This window comes from Bemisia tabaci, chromosome 1 (genome assembly GCF_918797505.1).
Source record: "Bemisia tabaci chromosome 1, PGI_BMITA_v3".
NCBI classification, from domain to species: domain Eukaryota; kingdom Metazoa; phylum Arthropoda; class Insecta; order Hemiptera; family Aleyrodidae; genus Bemisia; species Bemisia tabaci.
The window spans coordinates 48488828-48515071 of NC_092793.1; the positions used below are offsets into that span (position 1 = coordinate 48488828).

Sequence of the window (26244 nt, forward strand, 5' to 3'; positions counted from 1 at the left end):
CGTGAGAACACCGACACTAGTAGGCGCCGAGTTTCGCGACCCTAAATGGATGAGTATGTACCGGTGGCTAATACATCTAGCTCGGGAGATTAACAAAGGTTAAGGTCTCAGCTCGCTGGAATGAGCCTCCGTTGACTAGTTGTCGGTTGTTTTTATCGGTTACAGGGTAGCTTGGATGTGGAAGAGTGAGTGCAGTCATACGGGAAAACCGTGGTGCACGAATGAAAGGATGGCTTACTCTCCTAAACTTGCGTTAAAGTCTCCTGACCGTGGATGGAAATGCTGCGCGGCGTGGCGCTACGTGATGTAGGAAAAAAACTTCAGCCATATGGGAAAACTGTGGTGTACGGGAAAGAGGGTGGTTTACTTTGCGTTAAAGTCCACTGGCACTGATCCCCAACCCCCTGTAAAAAGGAGCGACGCTCTAGGGGAAAAATCTATGGCATAATCCAATTAGTGGCTCATATGGAACACCACTAATAATGGAGATGTTGCATTTGTGAGGAATTTGCGATTTGACTGTTGATTCTTCTGTAAAAGTTTGCGAGAAACACGATGATGCTATACTGGTTTTCTCTGAAATCAACTCCCAAGCTCAAAAAAAGCTCTCAAGTTGAGGCCAAAATGGAGGGGATATCCACCCTGAGAGTTCACCTCTACATCAAGACAAACTCACCTCGCAAAGATAGGGAGCAAATACATTGACAGGGCTGCCACTTTAATTGGGGACTCCACAACTGAAAACACGGCAACTCTGCTAATGTATTTGTTCCTTATCTTTGCATGGGGAGTTTGTCTTGATGTAGAGGTGGACTCTCAAGGTAGGGTGGGATATCCCCTCCATTTTGGCCTCAACTTGAGAGCTTTTTTGAGCTTGGGAGTTGATTTCAGAGAAAAACAGTAGCATCATCGTGTTTCTCGCAAACTTTTACATTAGAATCAACAGTCAAATCGCAAATTCCTCTTACATGCAACATCTCCATTGTGGTAAATGAGCTAATGATCCTCGATCGGTCTGTGAACCATACTAAGGTATCTCGTAGTATACTAAGGTATTTCGTACCATCACTCAGATATATGTGCTATTATTATATGTTGCCTTTGCTACTATTAGCGGTGTTCCATACGAACCACTAATTGCTACATATAGGCTTATATACCTCCTCTCCCCTTAGAATGTTACGTAACTTATGAACGCTCCCCTACGAAAATTCAAACCACGGACTTTGAGCTGGGCACCGGGCCAACTTGGCCTTCACCACTGTGTCTTTTCACCAGGAAAAAAAATTCAAGCTTCCAGAGAATAAACTGATCTTCTGATCTCTTAATTTATTTTCTGTCTCTTCCTCCTCCTCTCCACCGCGTACCACGGTCTTCTCTTACCTTCGAGCTGAAGAGTGAAGGGTCACGTGCGTGATACTAAAAACGTGTGAGTGAACGCTTGATCTGGAGCATCCCAAATAAACGTTCAGTCAATTAGAGCAATTCAAGATGTCATTGAAAACGTTTTCCTTTCTATGTTGTACTAGCGTAAGTTTTTTTAAGCCATTATCGGAAAAAGCGTTGATAAAATCATACGTGTGTGAGAAGAGTTTCATAGATCGTGACGGTGAGAGTGATTGGCGCGGTTCTCGAAGTAAGACACATACTTCAATGAAATTGTATCTCTTCAGGTAATGTTTTCTTTTTGCCACTATTCCAACTGTTTCTCATTGCGCTCGTACTATACTTTCCACGACGCTACCGTAGTAAACCAATTTAATGGCTACGACACCTGTTGCACATTCCTGCTTGCTTGTTTCAATGTTAACCAGACACATAACTTTATCGTATTCATGTCAGGTTGATGGAATACGTTTGAGTGTTTATTGCAATCTAAATTTCACGTTTTATTTTTTTTGCATCATTGATGATATTTGATTTATTCATTGCAAAATCCTAATGAACTAATAAATTTAATTTCACTTAAAGTTCAGATTTGAGATTATATTCTATTATTGTGATTTGAACAACCAAACATCGATATCTCAGATATTGTGAGAATGGTAGAGTCACTAAATCAGACTGTCTCGATTCAGATTTCTGACTGGGTCAATAAAATGCCCAATAAGTCTGCTACCAAGCAATAATAATTACCAATCATCTTGACTTTTGCCTTCCTTGATTATTTTGCTCTAATTAAAAGTGTGGAGTCGCTACATTACATTGTCTCTGGATATGCACATCATTAATTGAACTAATGTGCTCATTTTACTTTGCATTCTTTCTCGACAGTTTGATGTACGTCTGTACTTTACTTTCCAGGTTAATATACCCAGCGTTTGCAGACGGAATATCTGACCCACGGGTATCGATCTCGGGCAACCCTCTGCCCTCTGCCAGGGTAGTCTCGCGGACCATCCACCCCGATGAAGGATTCCACGACCACGCTGGTACGGTCATGGTTGTGGCCTGGGGGCAATTCATGGACCACGACTTTACCTTGTTTGGAATGCCTCTAGGTAAGAAATCCTAATAATCTCGTTCTTTAGAGTGGTCATGAGAATCAGTCCTCGGTATTAGAATAAACCGATTACGATAAATTTGAATTTCCCGCTAACAAGAAAAAAAACAGAGTCAATGTAAACCTATAATGGAGAATTCGCACATTTTTGCTTCATCTAAGAGTGCTTTAAGAGCTAATTTCGCAGCACTTTTCACGATTTTCTTCTGATTTGAGAATAGTATGCGAATACATTTTAAATGAGAAAATGCACCGACTAATGACTTCCTCTGGCGGCATTTCCCATTTAAACACATGCATTTTAGCAGATCAGATCATTTTGTCACATCTTCACAAATAATTGTTATAAAACAAGACACCCCTTGCATTCAGTTCACTCTGTGATTTCCACTTAAACACCCATTCACACAGTTCAGACACCTATAAATTCTCCATTGCGCATTAAAACGGTTCTGGTAGGCATTTCAATCCAGCAGTGTTCCTTTCCCGCCCTGTATCGTTCAAATGCCAACAACATGCAACAGCTGAATCAAAGCGTCAAGATTGAAGTTGCCTATTCAACTCAAGTAGCTTATTATTTTCATATTAGCGGGAAGTTTGAATTTATGCACCGATAAACGTTTATCTTTTAGTCAAGAGTTTCTGTCAATAAATTTTGCCGCACAATTCTTGCTTCACGTACAATTTTGACGAGAAAACCGCGGGTCTATTACGCTGTTTTGCCAATAGAGCGACGAAAGAATGAGGAGTGCCGGGACGCTATGAGCTGTGCGTTATGTCACCGGCCGCGGCCTCTCGACTACGGTCTCGTCCTCCTCGACGGCGTACCGAAACCAAAACCACCTAAGTGCAGGGAAAATCCATAGAAAATACACTGTATTTGCTGCCCTGCGCGCCGCTGCTGCCGGAACGGAGGTGTTACAGCCGCAGCATGATTCTGGTTCGCGCTCGAATTTCGCTTTCACGCATCACGTCGGCACCACGCCGCGCTGTGAAATCGCACCGGAAAAATCATTGGAATTTTTGCGCGGAATCACGCGGTACACTGGAAAAAAACACATTGTATCTACAGTCCAAACTCTTGAAAACATTGACAAGAAAAAATACTATTGATTCAATCAGAATTTTCCTTAAATCAAAAGAAAATCCGCTCGTATTAAGAGGCTTGGTTGGTTCTTGATCTAAGCAAAAATCCGATTGAATCAAGAGTATTTTTTTTTGTCGATGTTTTTAAGAGTCTGGACTCTAGATCCAATGTGGTTTTTTTCCCAGTGTATTTTAACAGTCCCTATTTTTGGGGTTTTAAACTTGTCATTCTGAGAGTCGCACATAATGAAAGAGATGTATTTATGATACATGAAATGGCGTGAAAATGAATCAATCAAATAGAAGTGTATGCATAGGATTTGCGTGATACATTGATAGTTCCTTTTCACGTAATTTATTGGCACATACTTAATATAAACACGTCCAATTAGACTAAAGACAAAGAGTGATAAGACATTTTTTTGTAAAAGGACTTCCACGGAGAAAGAAAGAGTCGTTGCCCTTAGAGTGCATTTAACGAATTCTAGGTCTCTATATATTTTTCTAGTTGTAAGTACAATGTCATTTTCGTGGTAACTAAGCGTTTGGTCCAAATAATACAATCTCAGTCCGAATAACAATATTTGTATTGTTCGCACTAAAAGTTGTATCGGGACAAAAAGCATTGTTACCACAAAAATATACCATTGTAACTGACACTAAGAAAGCAGGTTGGACTTGTAATCTACTATGATCATTGTAGGAGCAAGGATTCTTTTTCCATCGTTAAGAGCAATTCGTTTTCTCAAAAAGAGAAATGGAAAGAAAATTGGACTGGCCTTCAAAAAAATTAATTTCAGTTTTAGGTACCCATTCAGGTAAAACATTTAGTTTATAAACTTTACACTCCATACCAAAAATTATTTTCACGAAATGCTATAACTTTATCAATTTCTGAGTCTCTAAAGTATGAACTACGAAAGTAAATCGATTGGCGTTTTTTATTTGAAAAATGGCATACTTTAAAAAAAAATTGTTTAATTAGACGAGTCAATGAGTACAAAAAGACAAAACTAGATTTTTCAAATTTTATCCACATTCGGGCTTGGAGATAATTCGTACTCCTTACTAATACCTACTTTTAAACATCTCCGATTTAATTATTCTCTCGTGTTCTCTCTCATCCCTCCTCTTACTCGTTTTTTTCTTTGTTTTCTTGTGGATATTTATCTCTGATATTTTTGATGATGCAGCACTCGACCTGATTCATACATTTCATTTGAAAATTTTTACGTGAAATGTTGCGACACTGCGTATACTTGGAGTGCATCGGTCCCGCGCAACGGGCAACGGTTCCCGAGTGTCCCGCGGTGAACCCGTTTTGTTCTCGTTTATAGAGCCACGAACTGGTCACCAAAATTTTGGCCACCGGAAGTTGGCCGCGATTTCATAGTGCGAAACTATGTAAAATACCATCACTGGACCCCACCACCAGTTTGAGAGAAAAAAAAAGAACCGCAGAATACCCGCGCAAAATATTGTCTCATTTTCCATGCCGCAAGAGTCATAGATCAGATTCGCGAACACAGAAGTTACCGAGCGTAGTTGCCGATTTTCCAATCATATCCAATTTTCGAGGTGATCTTGAGTATAGTGATCAGGGTAGAAAGTATTCAAATTTTGTTTGAATTGTTGTATTCAAATTGTTTTCTGAACCATTATATTCATTGATGGAATTAGGTCCGTTGACACATTATTTTTGACTAAAGTGTCAACGATGCCTGTTTTTAGATCCACGAAATAAAAACGAACCAGAGGAGTGTTGCAACCGGCCACCACAACTAAAGCACCCGTACTGCCTAGAGATCGAGGTCCCGGAGGATGATTATTTCTACCAAAAATACAAAGTCAAATGTCAAGATTTCATCCGATCCTTCCCGTCACCCAAGCCCGGCTGCAAGCTCGGTGAGTATGATCAAATATTAAAACTTTTGAGAAAATATGGTAATGTCCTTCCTTGAGCTGAGCTAAAAACTCGTACGGAAAATATTTACAAGTTTTCCTTAAAATTCATATTTTATTAGGGAGAATTCAGCAACGTCTGAAAGTTCATAAGGCGTTCTTTCTTAGCGTAGCAGTTTTGTCACTCGTTCTAATTTCTCCACAATCGAACGTTTAGACTCCCACGTCCACCGGAGGCACATTGTCCGAAAATTCGTGCCTTGCGACAGAGACGTCATTGTCAACTCGTTGCTCGCTCAGTCGAGGTGCGTCCTCAATCTGCCGTGAAATGAAATTATGCGAGCGTTTAAGGAGGTCCTGTAGCTCTCACAAAGATGATTTGATGTAAAGTATCCTTCAATTAATGATTTTCAATTTAAGACGCATTTTGTGCAGCAAAACTAGAAAAGGGTCCGAAGGTTTAGACTCTCCCCCCCTCCAGGATCGGGAAAATATTTCCAAAGAACGTCTTTTTTTTTTTTTTTAGGAATATTTTACGTTTGCATATCCCCCCCTCCCCCTTTAGAGATTTTGACCGTAGACCCTCCCTCTCTCATGAAAAATGTTTGGCTACACCACACTGTGTAAACCACACCTTTTGTATTTGAGAATTTGATCCTCAAATTAGTGCTTGAGCAGTACTCTGCATGAAAAGCGAAGCGCACTTGCAAAGTTTTCAGCAGAAAAAATGCGCTTCTAATAATTTTAATTCGCTAACTCCGCACTTTCTGTACACTCTGGCAGGCGCAGTATAGGCAATTTGCACACGCATGTAAAACGGTGTAGTGCCTGAAGTATTTCTAGGATGTTGAAGGCGCTATGTATGGTGCGCGCGGGCGGGCCTTTTACTGCTCGTGGCATTCGAATTCGCGGTGCGGTATCAGGGAATGAAAAGTATGAGAAGTGTATTGTTTTTGCCGATACTTTGACTTTGATACGAAGGACAGCTCGCACACAATTACTGCAGTTGCCTTAATGTTTTGTTAATATTACCTAGACTGCGCCTATTATTTGTTAAAAATTTCTTCAACCGCGCTGATTCTCAAAAGTTTCTGAAAAATGTCTAAAAATCTAGAAGTTATAGAGTCAGTATTCTTCATTTCGATTCAATTGAACGGTTCGCTATTAATTAAATCGTTTTGGGAACATAATTTAGATCTAGTTCAAACGATGATCATGGAATTCTTCGGAGACTTAAACGACAGGATAAGAAAGTATATCCTCGTTCATCGCCGCGCCGCGTTGGCGTACTGGGAGTTTCTAAATGCTTTTTCTTATTCTTTCTCATTCCTTAAATAAATAAAATCAAGAGGAGAGGAGGTCTTGCATAACGCAAAAATTCAACGTTGTTATACTTTGCTCCAAGAGGGTTCAAAAATGGAAGTGCAGAAGCTCTCCAGTTCCATCTTTTCCTCTAGAAAAGGACTCATTTTCGCATGATGTTTTTACCAATGAGCCAGAAATTGTATTTTTGAATTTCAAAGTGTAGTCCATTAGTCACATCCTGATTTTTGAAAGGGGGGGGGGGTGGCTGAGTAATACCTTATCTGACAGTGAACTTCTTGTGCTACCATCATCTAGTCCATGATCCGAGTCTTCCATTGGCTGTCAGGAGAATTCTATTGTTCTCCTTCATAAGAATGAGGATGCGAGTACCGCATTTAGATCCCGGTGAAATTTTAAAAGAGCCCCCACGGATTATTGCATCGATGGATCGGGAGTGCATCTTCGACGAGCTGCCGACCTTGAGCGCGCATGCGTGCACCCGGTTTGCCCGGGTCGGCCGTAACAATTACGCACGCCGCGTCTGAGACGGCGGTCGGTGCGCCGGGCCGGGGCACCGTGACCCGGTTCCCGATTAAATCGTCCCTCGACCGAGAGCGCCAGCCGGTAATCGAACGCTTTAATCAACGCGCCTGGACCCGCGCCAATCGGCAGTCGGCAATTCTTCCTCTCTCGCCGAAGACGCGATGCAGCGCGTGCCGCCGCGCCGCCGGCCGGAACACGCCCCCCTCCTCCCCTCGTCCGTCCGTCATCGTCGGCACTTGGACCACGAGGTCGCCAATGTCACTCTCTCACTGGGAGCGTATGTTTGCTCTAGATCCGATCAAGTAGACCGCCAAGATAGCGATACGCAAATTTTTGCGATCGAATGTGATAGACATACTAATTTGAAGTGTAAGATCCAAAATACACGGAGAAAAAAACTTCGAACGTGGGACCCGAACTTTAGGTCATATGGATCTCTAAAGTTTTCGGATTGAGCATCCGAAAACTTAAGGTCCAGCTGCTGAAGGTTTTGTCAGCATCTAAACCAGTCTACATCTGAAGTACTTAAGGAGAACCGAAGTTCTTCAGATGTGCATGGAAAACCGAAGTACTTCAGACGTAAGAACTGAAGTTTCAGATGTGTGATCCAAACCCCAGCAGCTGGACCTTAAGTGTTCAGATGCTCAATCTGAAAAGTTCAGAGATCCATATGACCTAAACTTCGGGTCCCACGCACGAGGTTTTTTTCTCCGTACGTAAAGTTCTCGAGCTGAATGGACTGAAAATTCATGTATACTATTGGCATAGGTCAGTGGTATACCCTAAAGAGGGCTGCACAGGGGTTCTAGACTACTCATGACCGGAAAATGTTCCCAAAAACCGTTTGACTGTTTGAAGAGTTTCGATGTGCAGTTCGATGTGCTGTCCAAAATTTTATTGATTTTGAAGAAAAATAGATGAAATTTTCAGTTTAACGGGCGAAAATTTTGCAACTTTAAAATTCAGTTTGCTCTTTTGTCCAGAAGACGACCGTATCTGATACATAGAGGAATTAAATTGTAACCAGAGTGTAGGCCCCTGACAGCTTCACAGTCTAACCGTCTGGAGCGCCTCATGCCTCAGGCGTTACGCGTTACGCGTTACCTTCATGATTTTACATTATGAAGTAAGAGGTGAAAATTAGCATAGTCTTCCCTTCACGGAGAAAAAAACTTCGTGCATGAGACCCGAAGTTGAGGTCATATGGATTTCTGAAGTTTTCGGATCACGCATCCGAAAACTGGAAGTCCAGCTGCCGAAGTTCGGGTCAGCTCGAAGACGAATCTGAAGCACTCCGGTACATACCGAAGTACTTCAGATGTCTGACCCGAACTTCGGCAGCTGGACCTCCAGTTTTCGGATGCGTGATCCGAAAACTTCAGAGATCCATATGGCCTCACCTTCGGGCCTCTCGCACGAAGTTTTTTTTCTCCGTGTTAAAGTTGACCTGTCGATACATTCGGAGATTTTCTTGTCATGTGATATTCAACCAAGCCCATTGTGCCACAGGCAGGTTGGTCGAGGAGGACTACTGTCTACCAATGTTTAGTTTAATCCGGGTAATAAGGAGCGAACGCTCGGAGTTTATCGACGTAAGAAACGTCCGAATGCTATTGAATCACGCGCTTGCGACGGTCCGAACAGCTTCCGATGAAGGAGAGAGACCGTTAAAGACTCCAAATTGATTTCCTCCGAGTCCGTTCCTCTCGTAGCTAATCTGTGTATCTTCCTCTTGTGTCTTTGCCCTTTTCTGCTGGTACTACGGTCATGTCCTTGCTCCTCTGACGTCATAGCGTAACTCTATTTTCACGTGAGCCTTGCAGTCCATGTAACTTCATGCTTTCCGAAGCCCACGAGAAAAATGGAGGTACGTCCGTACCCAGCAGGAGCGACGATGTTTGTCAGCTGGCAGAGTTCATTGATTAACTGCGATTAGTCGATTCATCAAGTGATTGGTCTTAACATTGCCGCCTCTCGAGCAAAAAACTGATCCTCCGAGTTTGTTGCGCTGATTCAATTCGAGAATGGACAACTACACAGGATAAGAGCTGAAGCGCAACGATACATATTTACGCATGAAAATTGCGCGCAAAGCATGGTAGTTAGGGTGTTTCTTATTTTTTAAATTTTCGAATTCGAAGGAGGTCGTGGTCTTAAATGTTGATGTGTGGATAGATTAGAAGCCTTGTGCAAGGAAAAAAAATTAAAACGATATTTACCCGGTGCTCAAACGACTTAAGTGACACAGGTTGAAATTTGAGGTTTTTAGACAAAATAACACTGTTTTCCCATGGAAAACGCCGAGTTACGCTCCTAAAGGAAAAGAAGATTTAATGCATACCTTGCATAGAGGCCCGTCACTGATAATATAATATTCAATGGAGCTTTTTCGTGCATTCTTGAAAAATGAACTTTACTTTCCGATCCAAGCTATGGAATTATTTGCGTATTGCAAGTGCGACTGGCATTGTCGCAACTGAAACAAACTCGATTATTTAAACCAAAAATTCTGGCTGAAACAAAGAATCAGTTCTTGAGAATTATTAACTCGCTCAAACACCGGACGTTTCTCTGATTTCATGATATTTACATGTATTGCGTATCCGTATGTCAAACGAACATGGTTTTTCCGGAAATGATTCATGCAGGAATGTTCATAAAATAGAGAAAATAATTCGGCAATCCTGACTGTGTTTCGATTCATGGCGTGACGATATTATCCGTGTTGGTATCAAATCCCATTCTCTATTTTCTCCTCAACGGATGTTTTTGACGCGCAAGTATTTCATGGTTTAATGGCAAGATGCCCAAAACTGAATACCATTTGGAACACCTCGGCTTAGGACATTGTGTCTGGTCAGTTGTCACTCACGTTTTAATTCAATTCTCGGATGGATGAAAATATTGAATGCGGATTGTGATTTGCGTCAAAAATCGTGTTCGGAGCGTTTTCCCAATCTTTTAGACACGTTAAATCTTATGGTATCATAGGGCTGTCACTGTCACCTAGCTGCTTGTCGGAAATCTTGGAGATTACTTTACATACCGGAATCATATCATTTTCAATTACTTAGGTAACACGCTTCTGTGGGCATGATGCAAACTCATGGAATATTTGTGACTTGGGAAGGAAAAAAAAAAAAAACCATTGAGTATTATTTTTCTCACTTGTTACACAAGGTAGCAACTTTTTGAAGTTTCACTACGCTCCTTCTTAGCGCTGGGTTCTTAATATATCCGCTGACTGTTCTACCATAACCGTGGTTTTCCTGAAAATTGAAATTTTCCCGCAAAAATAAATTTCCATGGAAAATTTTAATGTTTTAGAAAAATAATGCGCGTCAGGAAAATCAAGGTTACTTTTGGACCAACGGCAGCAAAAATACACGAGAATTCTCCTGCGCGTGCTTAGAAACTGTTTTGGCTTTTTTTTTTCTTACAATGCAGATTACGACCCGTTTTCAAGTTGTTCATTCATCATCATGTAAAATAAACCCATCCGATAGTATCGTCTCTAGATGAAAGGGGAATAACATTTTGAGAGGTGCCGCAAGACATGTATCTCATGCACTTTTTGTGACAAAATCCAAAAATGTCATTGTAATTTTATTCCACACCAGTTTACGGGAAATTCCTCTGCAGTTCTTTTTTATTATTTCAAACTTACCAATAAAAAGCTTAAAGTGATCAATCAAAGTGATACTATGATATCACGAAAGATGTGTAATAATGCAGTATTGCGTGTGTTTCTGTTTTTGGGAACGGCGTAAAATGACTTCTTTGGGGATAATTCCTTGGCCATGAGAGGGTAGGGGTGAATTTATACCCCCCGCCCCCCTCCAGCCCTCTGTCCCCATTTAGCCCATCTCAAAAACTAAAAAAGTAAGTTCCCTCGTGTCGTTAAACGCAAATGCTTCAATTTGAAGCCTCGACGGAATCTTGTGCAAATGCCAATGCATTGCTCTTAAGAGCTTTGATGCCCACTTGAGTTGTCACTGCAATCTGTCCTATGATTAATGGCACTTACGAAACTGGCGCTAATTGCAACAAGACCAGGGGTCACAGTTCAGTCCTACCCAACGCAGATGCATACCGACTAATGTGATATTAATCGCTGCATGATACTGAAAAATGCGCGGAACTAGATTTTTTCAACGGCAACTTTCTATGTATTCGCACGTGCAAATTTGCTGTCCTTCAGTGGACCACTTTTCTCGGGAAAGAACCAAAATGGCATCAACTGTTGCCACATTTTTTTACAAGAAACTTTTTGTCTCGATTTGTCGTTTAAAATTCAAATAATTATCTCTGTGGCTTAAAGCAAAGTTCCTACAATTTTCAAGAGACTTTGTATATACAACAGACCTCTTGTAACCAAATAAGTTTTTCAATAGAATTTGGCAATATCTGATGTCAACTACTTCCGTTTTGAGAAATATTTCTCATGACTCCTCATACCGTATTTGAGGATTGAATGTCTTTGCAATTGCAACTTTCTTGTAGTTTTGTAACACTAACTTTTTGTATTCTGTTGTATCTTTTTTCGTTTGTGTGCTAAACTGATACATTCTTAAGTTCGTATGTGATATTCTTAAGGGCCGTGGTGGTACGAGTATTTGTGCCATTGGATACTCTACCTGCTGCTTTTAATTTTCGTGGATCTCCAGAAAGCGTATGACAGTGTGCCGTTGGTGAAACTTTGGGAGGCCTTGGAAAAATCGAATTTTAACGGGGGGTTGATTGATGCTGTCAAGCGATTTTATAAAGGGAGTTTTACCAAAATTAAGTATCATGGGGGGTTGTCAGCGGGATTTTATGTGACTAAGGGTTTAAAACAGGGATGTTGTTTGTCGCCAACATTATTTAAAATTTATCTCGAGTGCGTGCTGAAAGAATGGAAAAAGAAATGCTCTGGTATGGGTGTCCCCTTGGGTGATCTCGAAACTCTGTTTACTCTGTGCTTTGCTGATGACCAGGTGGTGGTTGCTCAAGATCAAGATGACGCGGAATACATGATGCGCAAGCTAGTAGAAGAGTATCGGAAGTGGGGTCTGGAAGTCAGCATATCCAAATCTGAGAAGATGACTTTTGGCGGTGATCAGCAAAGCATTGAGTTGGAGGATGGGCAGCAGATCAAAGGCTGCGAGCACTTTAAGTACTTGGGAGTGCGGTTGACCCAGGATGGAAGGACGGATCAAGCTATCAGGGAAAGGAACACCTTAGCAAGGAAGGCTATAGCGATGTTAAATGGAATCCTCTGGGATCAGCGGATTTCCAAAGATAACAAGAGGAGGATATACAACGCTGTAGTCAAAAGTATATTAACATACGGATGTGAAGTTTGGCAGCTGAAGAAACGGACACAGGATATGCTAAGAGCAACGGAGATGGATTTCTGGAGAAGGTCAGCAGGAATTTCTAGGAGAGATCGGGTCCGTAATGATAGAGTGCGTCAGATAATGGAAGTCGAAAATGACATCGTGTTCGACGTCATGACCAAACAACTTGTTTGGTATGGTCATGTCAATAGGATGACGGAAGAGAGGCTGCCAAAAAAGATGCTTGATTGGGTTCCTCCTGGGAGGAGGCGTAGGGGACGCCCAGTGAGAGGTTGGCGACAGGGGGTGTTAAGTGAGATGAGGGAGTGTCAACTCCCTGATAACCTGTGGGAAGACCGAGCTTTGTGGCGATTAGGTGTCGCAAAGCGCCAAAGAGCGCTATAACAGCGACTCGTATGTATGGATACTCTACCGATTAAGTCTTTGGCTTATATTTGACGTTAAAAAAAGTAAATCAAAATCTTCGCTGAATCTAAAATCATTTATTTTCATGATGTTTTATACCTGTGAAAGAACATTAATTCATCCCAATGTTTTTGTCGTCTTTTCTGTTTTAGGTTCTCGAGTGCCATTCAATACTTTGACAGGAGTTATCGATGGAAATACAGTTTATGGTGTTACCGAAGAATTTGGCAGGTCAGTGTTTGTAATGAAAAAAATCTGTCAATGCAATTATACTAAAATAAAATATTGTTTTAGATCTGCAAATAAATTCTTAAGTAGTCACTTTAAAGTACTGTACTACTGCGTAATTTAGGAGAAAACGCCTTGATAATTTGGGAATATTATACTAAAAAATGAATCAAAACAGCATGAATATACATAAATATGATATGTATATCAGTGACGAGGCGTGAATGATCGATTTTCGATATTTCCCCATTTGAAGCAATGGTAAATAATCGATTATTAAGATGTTCGTTGCGAACACCCTGCATATCGATCCTTTTTCATGGGTTTAAATGGCAAATCAATCGATATATTGCTAAGCACGCCACGCCACTGACGTATATATTACACATATTATAATATTACATCATTTTCATTGTTTTATAATATCGATATGTACTCCTTTTCTGTGGCAAGGATATAATGACGACTATTACAATTCATTACAGGCATCTTCGAATGGGAGTTGGAGGGCTGTTGCGAATGAACCCTGCATTTGACGAATTTGGACTCAAAGATCTTCTTCCGCCAAAGATTGATTATCCTGACGAGGGCTGCACCCGACTGAATAGTACACAATTTTGCTTCGAAGCCGGTAAATGTTTAATTTAATATTTAATGGATCAATCTACCGACGGGGTCGGGACATACTTACGCGGTCCAAGCAGGTAGTGCCAAGCCAACATGCGCAAGAGCATTTCTAGACCATGTGGAGTAAATTTTTTTTTAATTTTTTGAAGGTTCCGTCCATGGTCAAATAAGGTCTCTCTCTCAAACCGCCTTGACTTCAAATCTCCTTCAGATCATCAGAAGAAATGGAGATTCATATGCACAAACAGAGCGCTCAATGTCTTACGTAAAACGTTAATAACGTTAACGTCTTACGTTAGGTAATTTCAAGATGACTCTCGCAAAACTCTGACCGAATTTTGTTTTTCTTCAAGAAGTTTAAATCAAGAACTTAAATCCGATTTTACCTTCAGTAGAAATATGTACGACTCTTCAGAGACTTAATTTGCTCCTCCGTTTGTCTATCGAATACTCTCCCTTATTGCCTTATTCCCCCTACTTCAGAATGCCTGAAACTCCATTCCGGACTTCTGTGAAGAAGATACACTGCTAATGGAAAGATTATATGTTTTTCATTTTAAATGAGACCTGCAAAAGTAGAGAAGAAGGAAAACATTTTAAACTCAGGCTTGAGGTGAAATAAAGAAAAGGAATCCCAATTAAAAGAGCTTAAAATATTAAACGTGAATCTGAGATAAATTTCTTATAGCTTTTCTAAAAGCCATCTAAAGCCAGTTTAGCTGAAAAGGTTTTTTTCTTCTACTTTCAGGTGAAATTCGGGTGAATGAGCAACTTGTGCTAACATGCATGCATACTCTAATGGCCAGGGAACACAACAAGATTGCTCGTGGCTTGGCAGATGTTAATCCACACTGGGATGACGAGACTCTGTACCAGGTATGACTTTTCGTGGTTTCACTCAAACATGGCCGGATTAAGGGGGTGGCCATATGGGCCGCGGCCCATGGCGGCAAATTTTGCAATTTTTTTTTAATGTAGGTATAAAAAAAATCGGATTCAGAAAAAAAAAAATTATCAATAAGAAAAGGAAACAAAATCTCTTTTTCTGAGAGTATAGGAATTTCTAATTTTGTCGTTTTTCGGTGATGCAAAAGACAGTATCTTTAATTAGTCGAGTTAAGAGAAAACTAAACACGCAATTTGGCCTGGAGCTCAGCGCGGAGAGGAATGATGACGAGGACTTGAGATGAAGAGGACAAGCCCTCGGCGCGGCGGTCGGCATGTAACACATATTAGCGCCTACAAGACTGCATGAATACTTCACGCATCGCGTCAAACACAGTGCAGTCAGGAGCGGTTGGCGTGAAACGCATAGCGCCTACAAGACTGCAGGAATACTTCGCGCATTGCGCCAAACACAGGGCGATCAGCGCGGCGCAGCGGTGGAAGTTAAAATTATTAAACTACATTTATGTTTGTTCTTTCATAATTTTTTGGCTCATTTCTTATAAATGGAGGACCGTGTCCACAGATAGGTTTACGGAACTTAACTTTCGCGTCAAGCTCCGTGAAATTTTGCAACTTTTGAAATGTATCCAACACAAGCAGGTAAACGCGTCTTATGCACCCCTCCTCCTCCGGCACGTTCACTTGATGGTTTTTATTGATGTTTCAAAACGAATGAGAAGGAGGCGGCAAAATACAGGCGGCCCATGGACGGCAAGTGGGTGAATCCGGCCCTGTACTCAAGACCACCAATTCATTGTTAATCAAAAATATCAGAATATAAAATAAATTTTAACCTTCTTTTTCCATGGCTCGCCTTTTCAAATCTTAAATCAAGAAGAAGCCAAAAATTTTTTGATTATTTTTCAAAGTAAAAACAGTAGAAAAGAGAAAACAATTAGAGACCGGGGGAAAAGAAAGTTTCCTTGTAATTTTTTTTATTAGATGTTGAAGCAAATTCGGGCATTCACGTCATAAATTAATGTAATTTTTCGATACATATGTTGAATGAGGAGAGGAAAAAGGATGAAAAATAAAAATAAATAAATAAGCATACAAAAGTTATTGGACGACTACTATTTAAAAAGTTTCTCTATTAACAGCTGAGGGTGTATAACCCATCCTGATAAAGTAGGTCATTTTCTCCAGTCGATTGTTAAAATAATACTTTTACTTCATTTTAACTAACTTATTTGATTACTCATTAATTATTTACTTTTATTACTTATTATTACTTACTTACTTACTTACTTACTTATTTCTTATTACTAATTAATTATTTATTTTACTTCATTTTTCCAGGAGGCGCGGAGGATTGTGATTGCCGAAATCCAGCACATCACATACAATGAATTCCTCCCAATAATCCTAGGAAAAGAAGTGATGGAGAAATTCAATCTCCTTACTGAGAAAGAGGTAAGTACTTGGCTAACTGCATAATCTATTGCAATTTAGTTTCCGAAATGTAAGCTGGAGTACTGATGGAAATGCGAACCGAGCGTCATTTAATACTCATGGCTGAGAAACTTAAAGTTTGCGTCTCTCTTTCAATTTTACAATTCATTACATTCTCTTACAATTCAGTTTTGTGATCTCGAACCTGTCAGTTCTGATTTTTTATTGTTTGCCAAATAGTTGCATTCCTAGTAATATAAGAGTGAAAAGATTCTTATTAGTCCTCAATTAATATGATGATCCAGAAATTGCTCTGCACTAAACGCCTCTATTATGTGCATGTCGGCCATCAATTAATATAAAGTCTTAGCGAGGAATTCATTCTGCGTTCTGGTTTTCTCTGCTGTGTTTCCTTTTTATGGGGAGGATCATAAACTCATTATTTCCGTTAAAATTCTGTTATTTTATCTTATTGCTTATGTTATGGGAGAACTGTGATAAACCTATGAAAAAGAGATACAGTGTATGTTCCGGGACATTTGTTACTTGCCTAGCAAAAAGAACTAAGTACACCTTGCGATTAACCCTGTCAACCCTATATCTTAATGCTTTACCGGGTTCATCTCAAAGTATACTTACAATCTTTTGTCAGCCAAGGAACGAATTATCCAAATGCAGTAGATGCCACTCGTTCATTGAAATAATCCGTGGTTTAGTGGCGGTAAGATGTAACTGACCCATGACTATAAGCATTCATTCAACTTATTTATAGTGAGAGGCCCATGTAGAAATTAGAAAGAAAAGAATTTCTACGCGAATCAATATTTTAAATTAAGTCAAACTCAATAATTCTACCCTAAAATATCACTCTAACTTGTTTCATTCGTAGGGTTATTGGGACGGCTACGACCCGGAAATTAACCCAAACATCCTGGACGCCTTCTCAGCAGCCGCCTTCCGATTTGGGCACTCTCTACTTCCGACTGCAGTCGAGAGATGGAGCAAAGCACACAAATTTATAGGTACTCTTGCGACATAATTGAGCACGTAAAACAATATAACTTGCAATATAACATTATCAGAAATATTTATTTGTTTCAGTTTTTATTTCCGGTATAAGTAATACTGATGGGCCACTGGCCAAAGTCAAAAATACACTCCCACTCGCTTGAAAATTGAAAAATTAGAGTAAAATTAGAACACGGAAAAAACCGAGAGCAAATCACTGATAAAAACTAAAAATTGCATTCGTAATGAAATTAATCAATATATAGAAATGACCTGACGATGCTTGACCTGCTTGTAACAACGGACTCGCAAGAACTGCAGCAAACAGTTAGAAGAGCCCCTTCAATCAGTAGATGGGCAACAAACACAACACTTAGCGCAAAGGCCATATGATCGTGACTTATATTGCAACCAGCGCTGTTTAGGTATCAACCAAAATGGGATTATTTTCTGTCATTACTATCTGAAATACAACTAAAGAGAATCTACCTTCATTTTGTTCACCTTATTTGGCAGTTTTGATTTCATGAGGTAAGTAGGTTACTTTTAATTACAGAAAAAAAGAAAAAAAAAATGTCAAAAACTATTTAGGTAACCTTAACCTGCATGCTGGTGAAAAGTCGAAGAGGAAAGTCTAAATAAATTCGGAGCGTGCTGTAAACCCTATTTTGAGAGCTCTAATTTGCCTTAATTGTGTCTCTCAATTTCTTTGTCTCGTTGTGTAGCGTCAAAACGGTTATCAGACTTGATCAGACGTCCATACGATCTCTACAGAGCAGGTGTCATGGACGAATACCTGATGGGACTTATGAACCAAGTAGCTCAAGCAATGGATGATTCCATCACACAAGAGGTAATCTTTAAGTAAACGAACATTGACAGTAAAAGCAATAGGGCACATTACAGCCAGAGGAGGCAAACTGCTATGGGATGACATGTTAATTCACTAATCCTCATGTTTTGCTTTATTTTCATTTTATTTACGTCACCTTTTTCAAATTATAAAAATTTAATATATTTCTTAAAATTTCAAGGGATGAAATTCTTCCCTTGTTTTCTTTAAAAAAAAAAAAAAAAAAAAACAAAAAACTGGAACGAGCTGCACCTGTCTCTTCAGGTGAAGATTGTGCGGTGAGAGGTGTAAGTAGTTAGGCCACGGATTGACAATACATGCGTGGTTATGAAAAATTTATTCTGGTGGTTGATGCAATCAATGTTCTCCAGACTTCAGAAACCAGTGTGCATTTCATATAGTATGTGTACAGGAATTTTGGTGTTGAAAAGTTTCACGGAAATTGAGAGAAAGGTGGATAATAGGAGTAGGATGAAAAATGGGAAGTCAAGTAACTTGGGTCAAATAGGTCATCTTTTTTTTCAGAAAAGAAGATTTTCAAATGGTCTCAGTTGTTTCCAAAACCATATTAAGTCGGTTATAAACTTTTTAAATGCCTGTTCTCATAGTTCCAAGTCAAATACCTATCTTAAAAGTGTCGCGTTGAGTCACAAATTATGATTCCCCATCAAATCATTGCATATGCGGATACCTCAGTGAATTAAATCTGTTATTATCTTTACCCTCAGGTGACAAATCATTTGCTCAAAAAGCCAGGCAATCGCTTCGGATTGGATCTGGTGGCATTCAATATGCAAAGAGGCCGAGAATTCGGCATTCCTGGTTACATGCAATTCAGGTAAATAATAAGTCGAGTCCCAGTACTCAATTACTCTACTCGCTCGTCCGCAAGTCAGGAATGCATCGATTCCTGTGATTAAAAGATTCCTCCATGCCATCGTGTATTAAAATTAAACCTAGGTAATGACCTTAGGAGTGAGGAATGCAATAAAGTATATGTTGAAGCACGAGGGCAAAAACGGGGGCAACTTGAGGGCAATGACCGGTAAAACTACTGTGAGTGCACCTCTGTAGTTTTTGAATGTCATGCGATTGCGTGCATATCTTTTCGTTTAATTGTTTCCATTTTTTCGACACGAACCGAAGGAAATTGTTCATGCTGTGTTTCTTTTATACGCCAGTCTGCAATACGGTCTTAACTAGAAAACCATAAGTCGGTGTTAATAATACACTATCTCAGTTCCTCTCTGTATGTTTATCAATCATTCAACTAGTTAAAGTTTTAGGTGCTTCCGGAAATCTACGAGGGTCATCCAAAAAGTAAGGTTCCCTACCTTGTATCTTCCGAACGAAAAGAGATAAATCAAATCGGTAAAAACGTACATATTAGGCATACTCTAAGCTTTAAAACAAGCGCAAGTTTTTGAAAATCGGTTGAGGACTTTGCGAGAAAACTCAATTTTACTGAGACGACCTCCCGTCGTCGCGTGCCCACCTCCGAGGTCAGGATGCGCGGAGACTCCCTTACTTCAGACTCGGCTTATCGCCTCTAAACATCAAATCGAAAAGGAATTTAAAAGATTTTATCAAGTAGGCCTTACCTTACTTTTTGAGATAGTCTCCGCATCTTTTTTGACATTTCTGGTATCATTACAGCAGCTCTTTCATGCCTTCCGCGTAAAAGGTCTCGTCTTGGCTCCAAAACCAGTCATTGCCAGCGATCTCCACTTCCAAATCAGTTGCTTACCGTGATAAAATTTTTCCCCAATCCTCCGTACTCTCTTAATTTAGCCTCAGGTGACTTTCATCTATTCCTGAGATGAAAAACTCCCACTGTGGAAAGCGATTTCCAACCGATTTAGAGGTGCAGATCGCTGGCAATGACTGGTTTTGGAGCCAAGACGAGACCTTTTACGCGGAAGGCATGAAAGAGCTGCTGTAATGATACCAGAAATGTCAAAAAAGATGCGGAGACTATCTCAAAAAGTAAGGTAAGGCCTACTTGATAAAATCTTTTAAATTCCTTTTCGATTTGATGTTTAGAGGCGATAAGCCGAGTCTGAAGTAAGGGAGTCTCCGCGCATCCTGACCTCGGAGGTGGGCACGCGACGACGGGAGGTCGTCTCAGTAAAATTGAGTTTTCTCGCAAAGTCCTCAACCGATTTTCAAAAACTTGCGCTTGTTTTAAAGCTTAGAGTATGCCTAATATGTACGTTTTTACCGATTTGATTTATCTCTTTTCGTTCGGAAGATACAAGGTAGGGAACCTTACTTTTTGGATGACCCTCGTATGAGGCACTTAAAATTCAATACAAGGTAAGAGCTACAAGTTAAAACGCATACAAGATCTTCTGGCAAAATAAGTCAGGAAAAATTGAACGACTGTAACCGACTTTCCATTCCAAATAACGGCAGTGCGTGTTAAATGCAATATTTTTACAGGCCGATCAAATCTTAGTTTCGTATTTTCTTTCATCAGTGCATGCAAATTATTCCTTCGCTTATAGCATTTTTATACGTGTCGGATGATGGCTGATTTCTCAGGTTTCTTTAACACTCAAAAATGTCACAAGCTTGAGTGCAAAGTTGGTGTTCAGACTGAAACCAGATGTAATTGATTTTGCGAAGCAAAAAGCAGACCTTGATAATTTTTTGTTAAATGAATGGAGAAATCTAAATAGATAAATGTCCGTTTTTATCAACACCGAGGATTATAAAACTACTTACTTCTGGAAAGCAGTTTTTGGCAATACTTTTCGAAGATAATTTTAGGACGGTCAATATGACCAATGATTATAATTTTATTTTTCTGCTGTATAAAATTAGTTCCTTTTTTCTCCAGGAAACTTTGCGGTTTACCAGATGCCAACACATTTGAGGAATTGTTAGGTACAATGTCTAATTCGACTGTCTATCGATATCAGTCAATTTATGAGTAAGTATACTCTCAAACTGTTGTTTTACATTTTGCACTTATTCCGTTCTCTATCAAATATAGATAACCGGCTTTTGCATTACGTATCACACTCTATAATATGAAATATAGAAATAACGCGTGACGCATAACGCCTCAGGCGCGAATCGTCTCGGGGGGTTCGATCGCGGAGCAATCAGGGGTTGTAGCCTCCTAGTTCCAATAGAATAACACAACACTAAATGTTTAGCATTCTATACAAAAATACAAAATCATCTCTCATCAGCGATAGCATAAAAATAAACCATAAAACCCCCTTAGGAAGCTTTCACATTTAAAGGGGTAAAGAACGGTCTTTGTCCGGAGGTGGCTACCGCCACCCATCAGTATGAGTCTCCAAATTTGAGACGGACGAGGTAAAATTTTTAAAGTTTTCTTTCATAAGAAACGTACACTTTTTCAATTTGGAATCATTTTCTTAGCCCTACTTTGACAGTGCTCTCGAGGATACCGTTCAGAATATACCTAGGATATACTACATATATTTTGGAAGTTCCTCTCTATTTTCGAACGGTCGACCAACAATGTATTTCGCAGCTATACTCTAGAATGAAAATATGTACCTCCACTTTAATGTGTTATTCATGTTGGTAGATTATCATCGCCATCAAGTTTAAATAACCTTTACAGTTTAACTTTGCCATTCGCGTAACCTCACGCGCTTTGATTTACTTCGTCATTTCAGACACCCAGAAGATGTAGATCTTTGGTCCGGAGGTGTTTCAGAGCGGCCTTTGCCTGGTAGCATGGTGGGCCCTACTTTTGCATGTATCATTGCAACACAGCTCAACTACATTCGCAGGGGGGACCGCTTTTGGTACGAGCTACCAAATCAACCCTCGTCTTTTACTTTAGGTAATCACTCCTTCCCTTACTCTTAGAAGATACCTCTCAGTTTATTAGACACCAAATAATTATAGCCATCGTAATAAAAAAGTCATACAACTTGCATTTTTTGTATTCATTCGCATGTGATTTGATTAATTTATCGAAATAAAGCGAATTTTCTGAGTAAATTCTAACGTAGAGAAAAATTAAAAAATGGAGATTTTCTATTCGAATTAAGTAGTGCAATTCAAGTTGCATCAACCAAGTTCCAAAAAAGAATATCAGGACTTACCACTTGTTTGCAATGTGAGTCGAGATGGCAATAGCTGTGAGTTTACTCAAAAGATCAATGAATCCTTGAAATATTCATTCCATTATTGAGAAAAGAATTTTTTTAAAAAAAACATTTCCTCTCAAAATGTACTATTAAGTGAAGAGATGACTTTCCTAACACGTGAACTAAGAATATCTGTTTTAACTCTTTTTTCAGATCAATTAAATGAAATTAGAAAAAGTAAACTTTCTAGGGTCATTTGTGATAATACTGATCTGATCGATACCATACAAATTTACCCAATGGTATTACCAGACCATGATATGTAAGTATGAGATCTTTAAACTTAATTTTTCGCAAACATCTAATTACACGATACCTTGACTTTATCACATATCTCACCATGACATTAATATACGATTTGTTTAAATTTTAACTACTCTAATCCGCCCGGCCGGGTAAACAAAAGTGGCTTGTGAATTCGATTTTGAAAAGGTTTTCATGACCTTTCCAAGCTTGAAGACGGAAAATCAGGAGTTTGCACTGGGCTGAGATCGAGACAAATTAGTCCCAGAACGTTTCTACAACTGTTTCTTTCATTGGTTGTAACTATGTGATGCAGCGAACAGCAGATCTTTCTAAAGAATAATTATGGTCGAAGCAACTATTTTCCTCTATTACGAGTATTTTAGTCTCGAAGTGTCGTATCAAATTAGACGCAGAATAGTAAAATAACCATCTAGCTCCGTCTAAAAAATGTTTGCGTCCTGTCGCCATTTGTAGAAAATATATCGGAGGAAAATCCTCATTGAAGAGGAAGATCAGGTAATCGTTTTAAAGCCCATTCAAGAAATCAAGAAAATTAACGTAAGTGAATACCTAATACTAAGCATCGCACGTAGAAGAACATAATCTGTGTATGTTGCACGCCTTTCTCTCGGAAAGTTATACCCTTAATCCACATTACTTTGATTCTGAAGAAGTAGTTTAGGAGTATATTTTTTTCTTTTTCATAGTTTTTTAAATGTTTTTTCATTACTTTCCTGACAGAAATCCGCGAGTTCCATGCAGAAGTGCGATGATACCACGTATCGACCTCTCAAAGTGGGCTGACACACCTAGCAACCCTTCGATACCACTTTCCTCCCACTTCGATTTCGTGAGTAGCTTCGATCAGTCTGCTTTCGACCCATTCCTGGCCAAATAGTAGATCTCACTCGTGGCTACCTTAGACCTTTGAAATTGTGTACAAATTATGTAGTTTTCTCTGTCGTTTTTAAGTACTGTAAATACTGCCTCAAGATCTCCGCTTGCCTGGCCAAAATATCGTTGCTCTCGCACATGATTTTTTTTTTTTCATTTCTATTTTGTCGGTCCGAATATTAACGACCACGACGATTTTATAGCCATAAACCTTGCGGGTGAGACTCTCCGCTGCGTAAACTTTTTCCCAAAAGTTGTGCTTTTTGACTCGCCAAATAAAGCAAGGACTCGATACATTGCGAGGATCACCAATGTTCAATCAAAACGTGACAGAGTCGGGTAGAAAGGAAATTAAGCTGCGGAGTAACAATTTGACCTTACCATATTTAGCTCGGAGCAAAAATTTGATCGCGTCGAAAAGTCAAAAGCTGGCTAGAATTTTGGAAAATGCTCAAAATTATTTTCAAACTTTGCGCTACAAAGCGAAGCAAAAACAATTTCTCGATGTAAAGAACTAATTTTCGCACCAATTTGACCCCTCCGCTTTTTTTTTTCTTCCCTGATTCCGTCACCAATTTGAATGAACAAATTTCCAGACGCCCAATCAATTATCAGAGAAAAATTATGAAAAGCATTTAAGAGCTTTAACAAGTTTTGACATCTACAAGAGTTTGCATGAACCATGGAATATCTGCTCAGACTTCCCATAAAAGATAACTTTTGCATTGACCCGACAGTCCTTCTATATTTTTCGCTCAGCTTTGTCAGAAAGGTGGATAGCAGCTATATGATTCAGCAAAAAGCTCTTTTTTCCTTCTTTTTTTTATTTATCAAACCTGGTTATGCTTAAAATTACAAAAATCCTGTGCGTATCAGTGCAATAAGTTAAAATCAAAATGCGGCGGAGAATCTTGAAATTTTAGTTGCCATATTTGCATTTATGTACCATTTTAGACAATTTCTTTTCCTAATGTTTTAATATCTATCTTTTAGATCTTATCAACTTTTTTAGTAGCTCAAGTCGTGAAGAAATAAATTATTGAGTGAAATCGACTGATTAAAACATCCTAGGCCTTTAGAACAAGAAAAAGAAAATATGATTTCATTCTGTACGAGGGAAAAATTGTTTTTCTGTCATACATAGAAAGAGAGCTTAATTTATTGTGTTAAGGCAGGCTGATCGGTTTGATTTAAGAACTGTGGGTTGAATTGTTAATTTTTTTCCTGTGGCATCTAATCACTGTTTCTATGCCCATATGAAATACGCTTAAAATAACATTTGGGTGTTTTTACATTAGCCTATTTGCTCTTGTTCATAGAAATATCAATTTATTAGATACTTGAAGGTTAAAGCTCACCCGAAAATTTGAAAAAAAACACTCAATTAAAGCTCAAAAGTGGCAATAACTCAAGGAATTATTTAGTCGATACTCGCATTCGAGGAGTCTTAAGCTTCTCAAATTTTGAAGACTTCAATTTTAGGGCAAAGTGCAACATTTTAATTATAAATTCTTTTTGAAATTTGAAAATGTTCCAATTTTGACCACCCTTACCTGTATGTTTCCCAGAGGCTCTATTTTTGTACAGTCAAACTTTGAGTTTATTGTGATCTGCCACATGCGACGTATACATAATATGCAATAGCTGTATGCTCATGATTGTTGCGCCATTTTAATGACTGCAGTGCTTTATTATTTGCTGTATACAGTAGAGTCCTGACGTTCGTAGGAAATTTTGTACTTTTATATGTTTTCTTTGCTTCAAGTATGAAAGGAAAATTCAGCGAAGAATGAATGTCATACATCTGTTACACTTCGTTGGTGAAATTTCCCAGAGTCCGGAGACTGCGTACAACTTTTTTGTCCTGACCGTGGACTGGCTGGCTGATGTTCTTGCCCATTCCGTGAGCTGGACACTGGACAGCCAGTCCGCGGACTGACCGATTAAAAGCCTGGAAATTACACCAACGGGACGTAAAATATCAACACTTCAACAGGTCATACGTGTATTTAACAAATTGTTCACTGTGATTTACCATCACTTGAAGGATTTAGTAAAAATTTCCGATAAGTGAATTTGTTGGGCAACAGTTTTAAACAAATTATAGGGAAGGTATTGGTGATTTCCAGGAAGAGTTTCAAAACGTGACTTGCCCGAAATAGAGCACCAATATTCAATTTGAACCCCCTATGTACCTATATTTTTCTAAATCATACACGTCGCCGTAATTTTTTAACTTTAAACCCATCATCCTCAAAATCACAAAATAAAGAACTCAGCAAACTCATTTACCGTAATATTTAAACACCATGTAAACTATTCAACCAATTTTATCAACTTTTGGATTTTCTACGGTATTATGATACTGCGCTAGTAATCCAATCCACACTATAGTAAATGATTGGAACTCATCGTTTTCCCTATTTATGCTAGCATTGTAGAAGTGTGCGAATAATCAAGAAACAGCGTGTGTGGAGAATAATGCTGAGGAGCTCATCTATCACACATTGTCACACGACGATCAAATGTATCAGTACTAAGTTCATATCATTATGTCTTCTCAGTTTGATTAACAGTGCATAAAACCAAACCACAATGCATGTAGCCATAAATAAAAATCGTGCATGACGCATTCAGCAGCGTCATGTATAAGGCTGTCGATTTTACATGTGTGGACGGTGATTTTATGGAATACGCGACATCATTTTGTTTCAAGTTACCTATATTTTTTGTCATTATTGAGATTTGCGTAAAAGTCACTTGTCATTGTTCATGCTAAAAAAATATACCGAATAAATTTATTTTGCATTTCTTTTTTACAACAAA

At 39.2% G+C, this 26244-nt stretch overlaps 1 protein-coding gene across 1 annotated transcript in view; it reads left to right on the plus strand.

Moving 5' to 3' along the window:
* Positions 1–26244, plus strand: part of LOC109038926 (peroxidase) — an 89299-nt gene extending 63055 nt beyond the window's left edge. Inside the window, exons 6-18 of the mRNA XM_019054198.2 lie at positions 2305–2501; positions 5321–5494; positions 13236–13314; positions 13797–13942; positions 14687–14814; positions 16186–16299; positions 17168–17300; positions 18012–18139; positions 18868–18977; positions 20982–21074; positions 21799–21968; positions 22432–22540; positions 23266–26244. Of these exons, the coding sequence (XP_018909743.2) occupies positions 2305–2501; positions 5321–5494; positions 13236–13314; positions 13797–13942; positions 14687–14814; positions 16186–16299; positions 17168–17300; positions 18012–18139; positions 18868–18977; positions 20982–21074; positions 21799–21968; positions 22432–22540; positions 23266–23422 (1738 nt within the window). The 3' untranslated portion in view covers positions 23423–26244. The remainder of the gene's footprint in view (positions 1–2304; positions 2502–5320; positions 5495–13235; positions 13315–13796; positions 13943–14686; positions 14815–16185; positions 16300–17167; positions 17301–18011; positions 18140–18867; positions 18978–20981; positions 21075–21798; positions 21969–22431; positions 22541–23265) is intronic.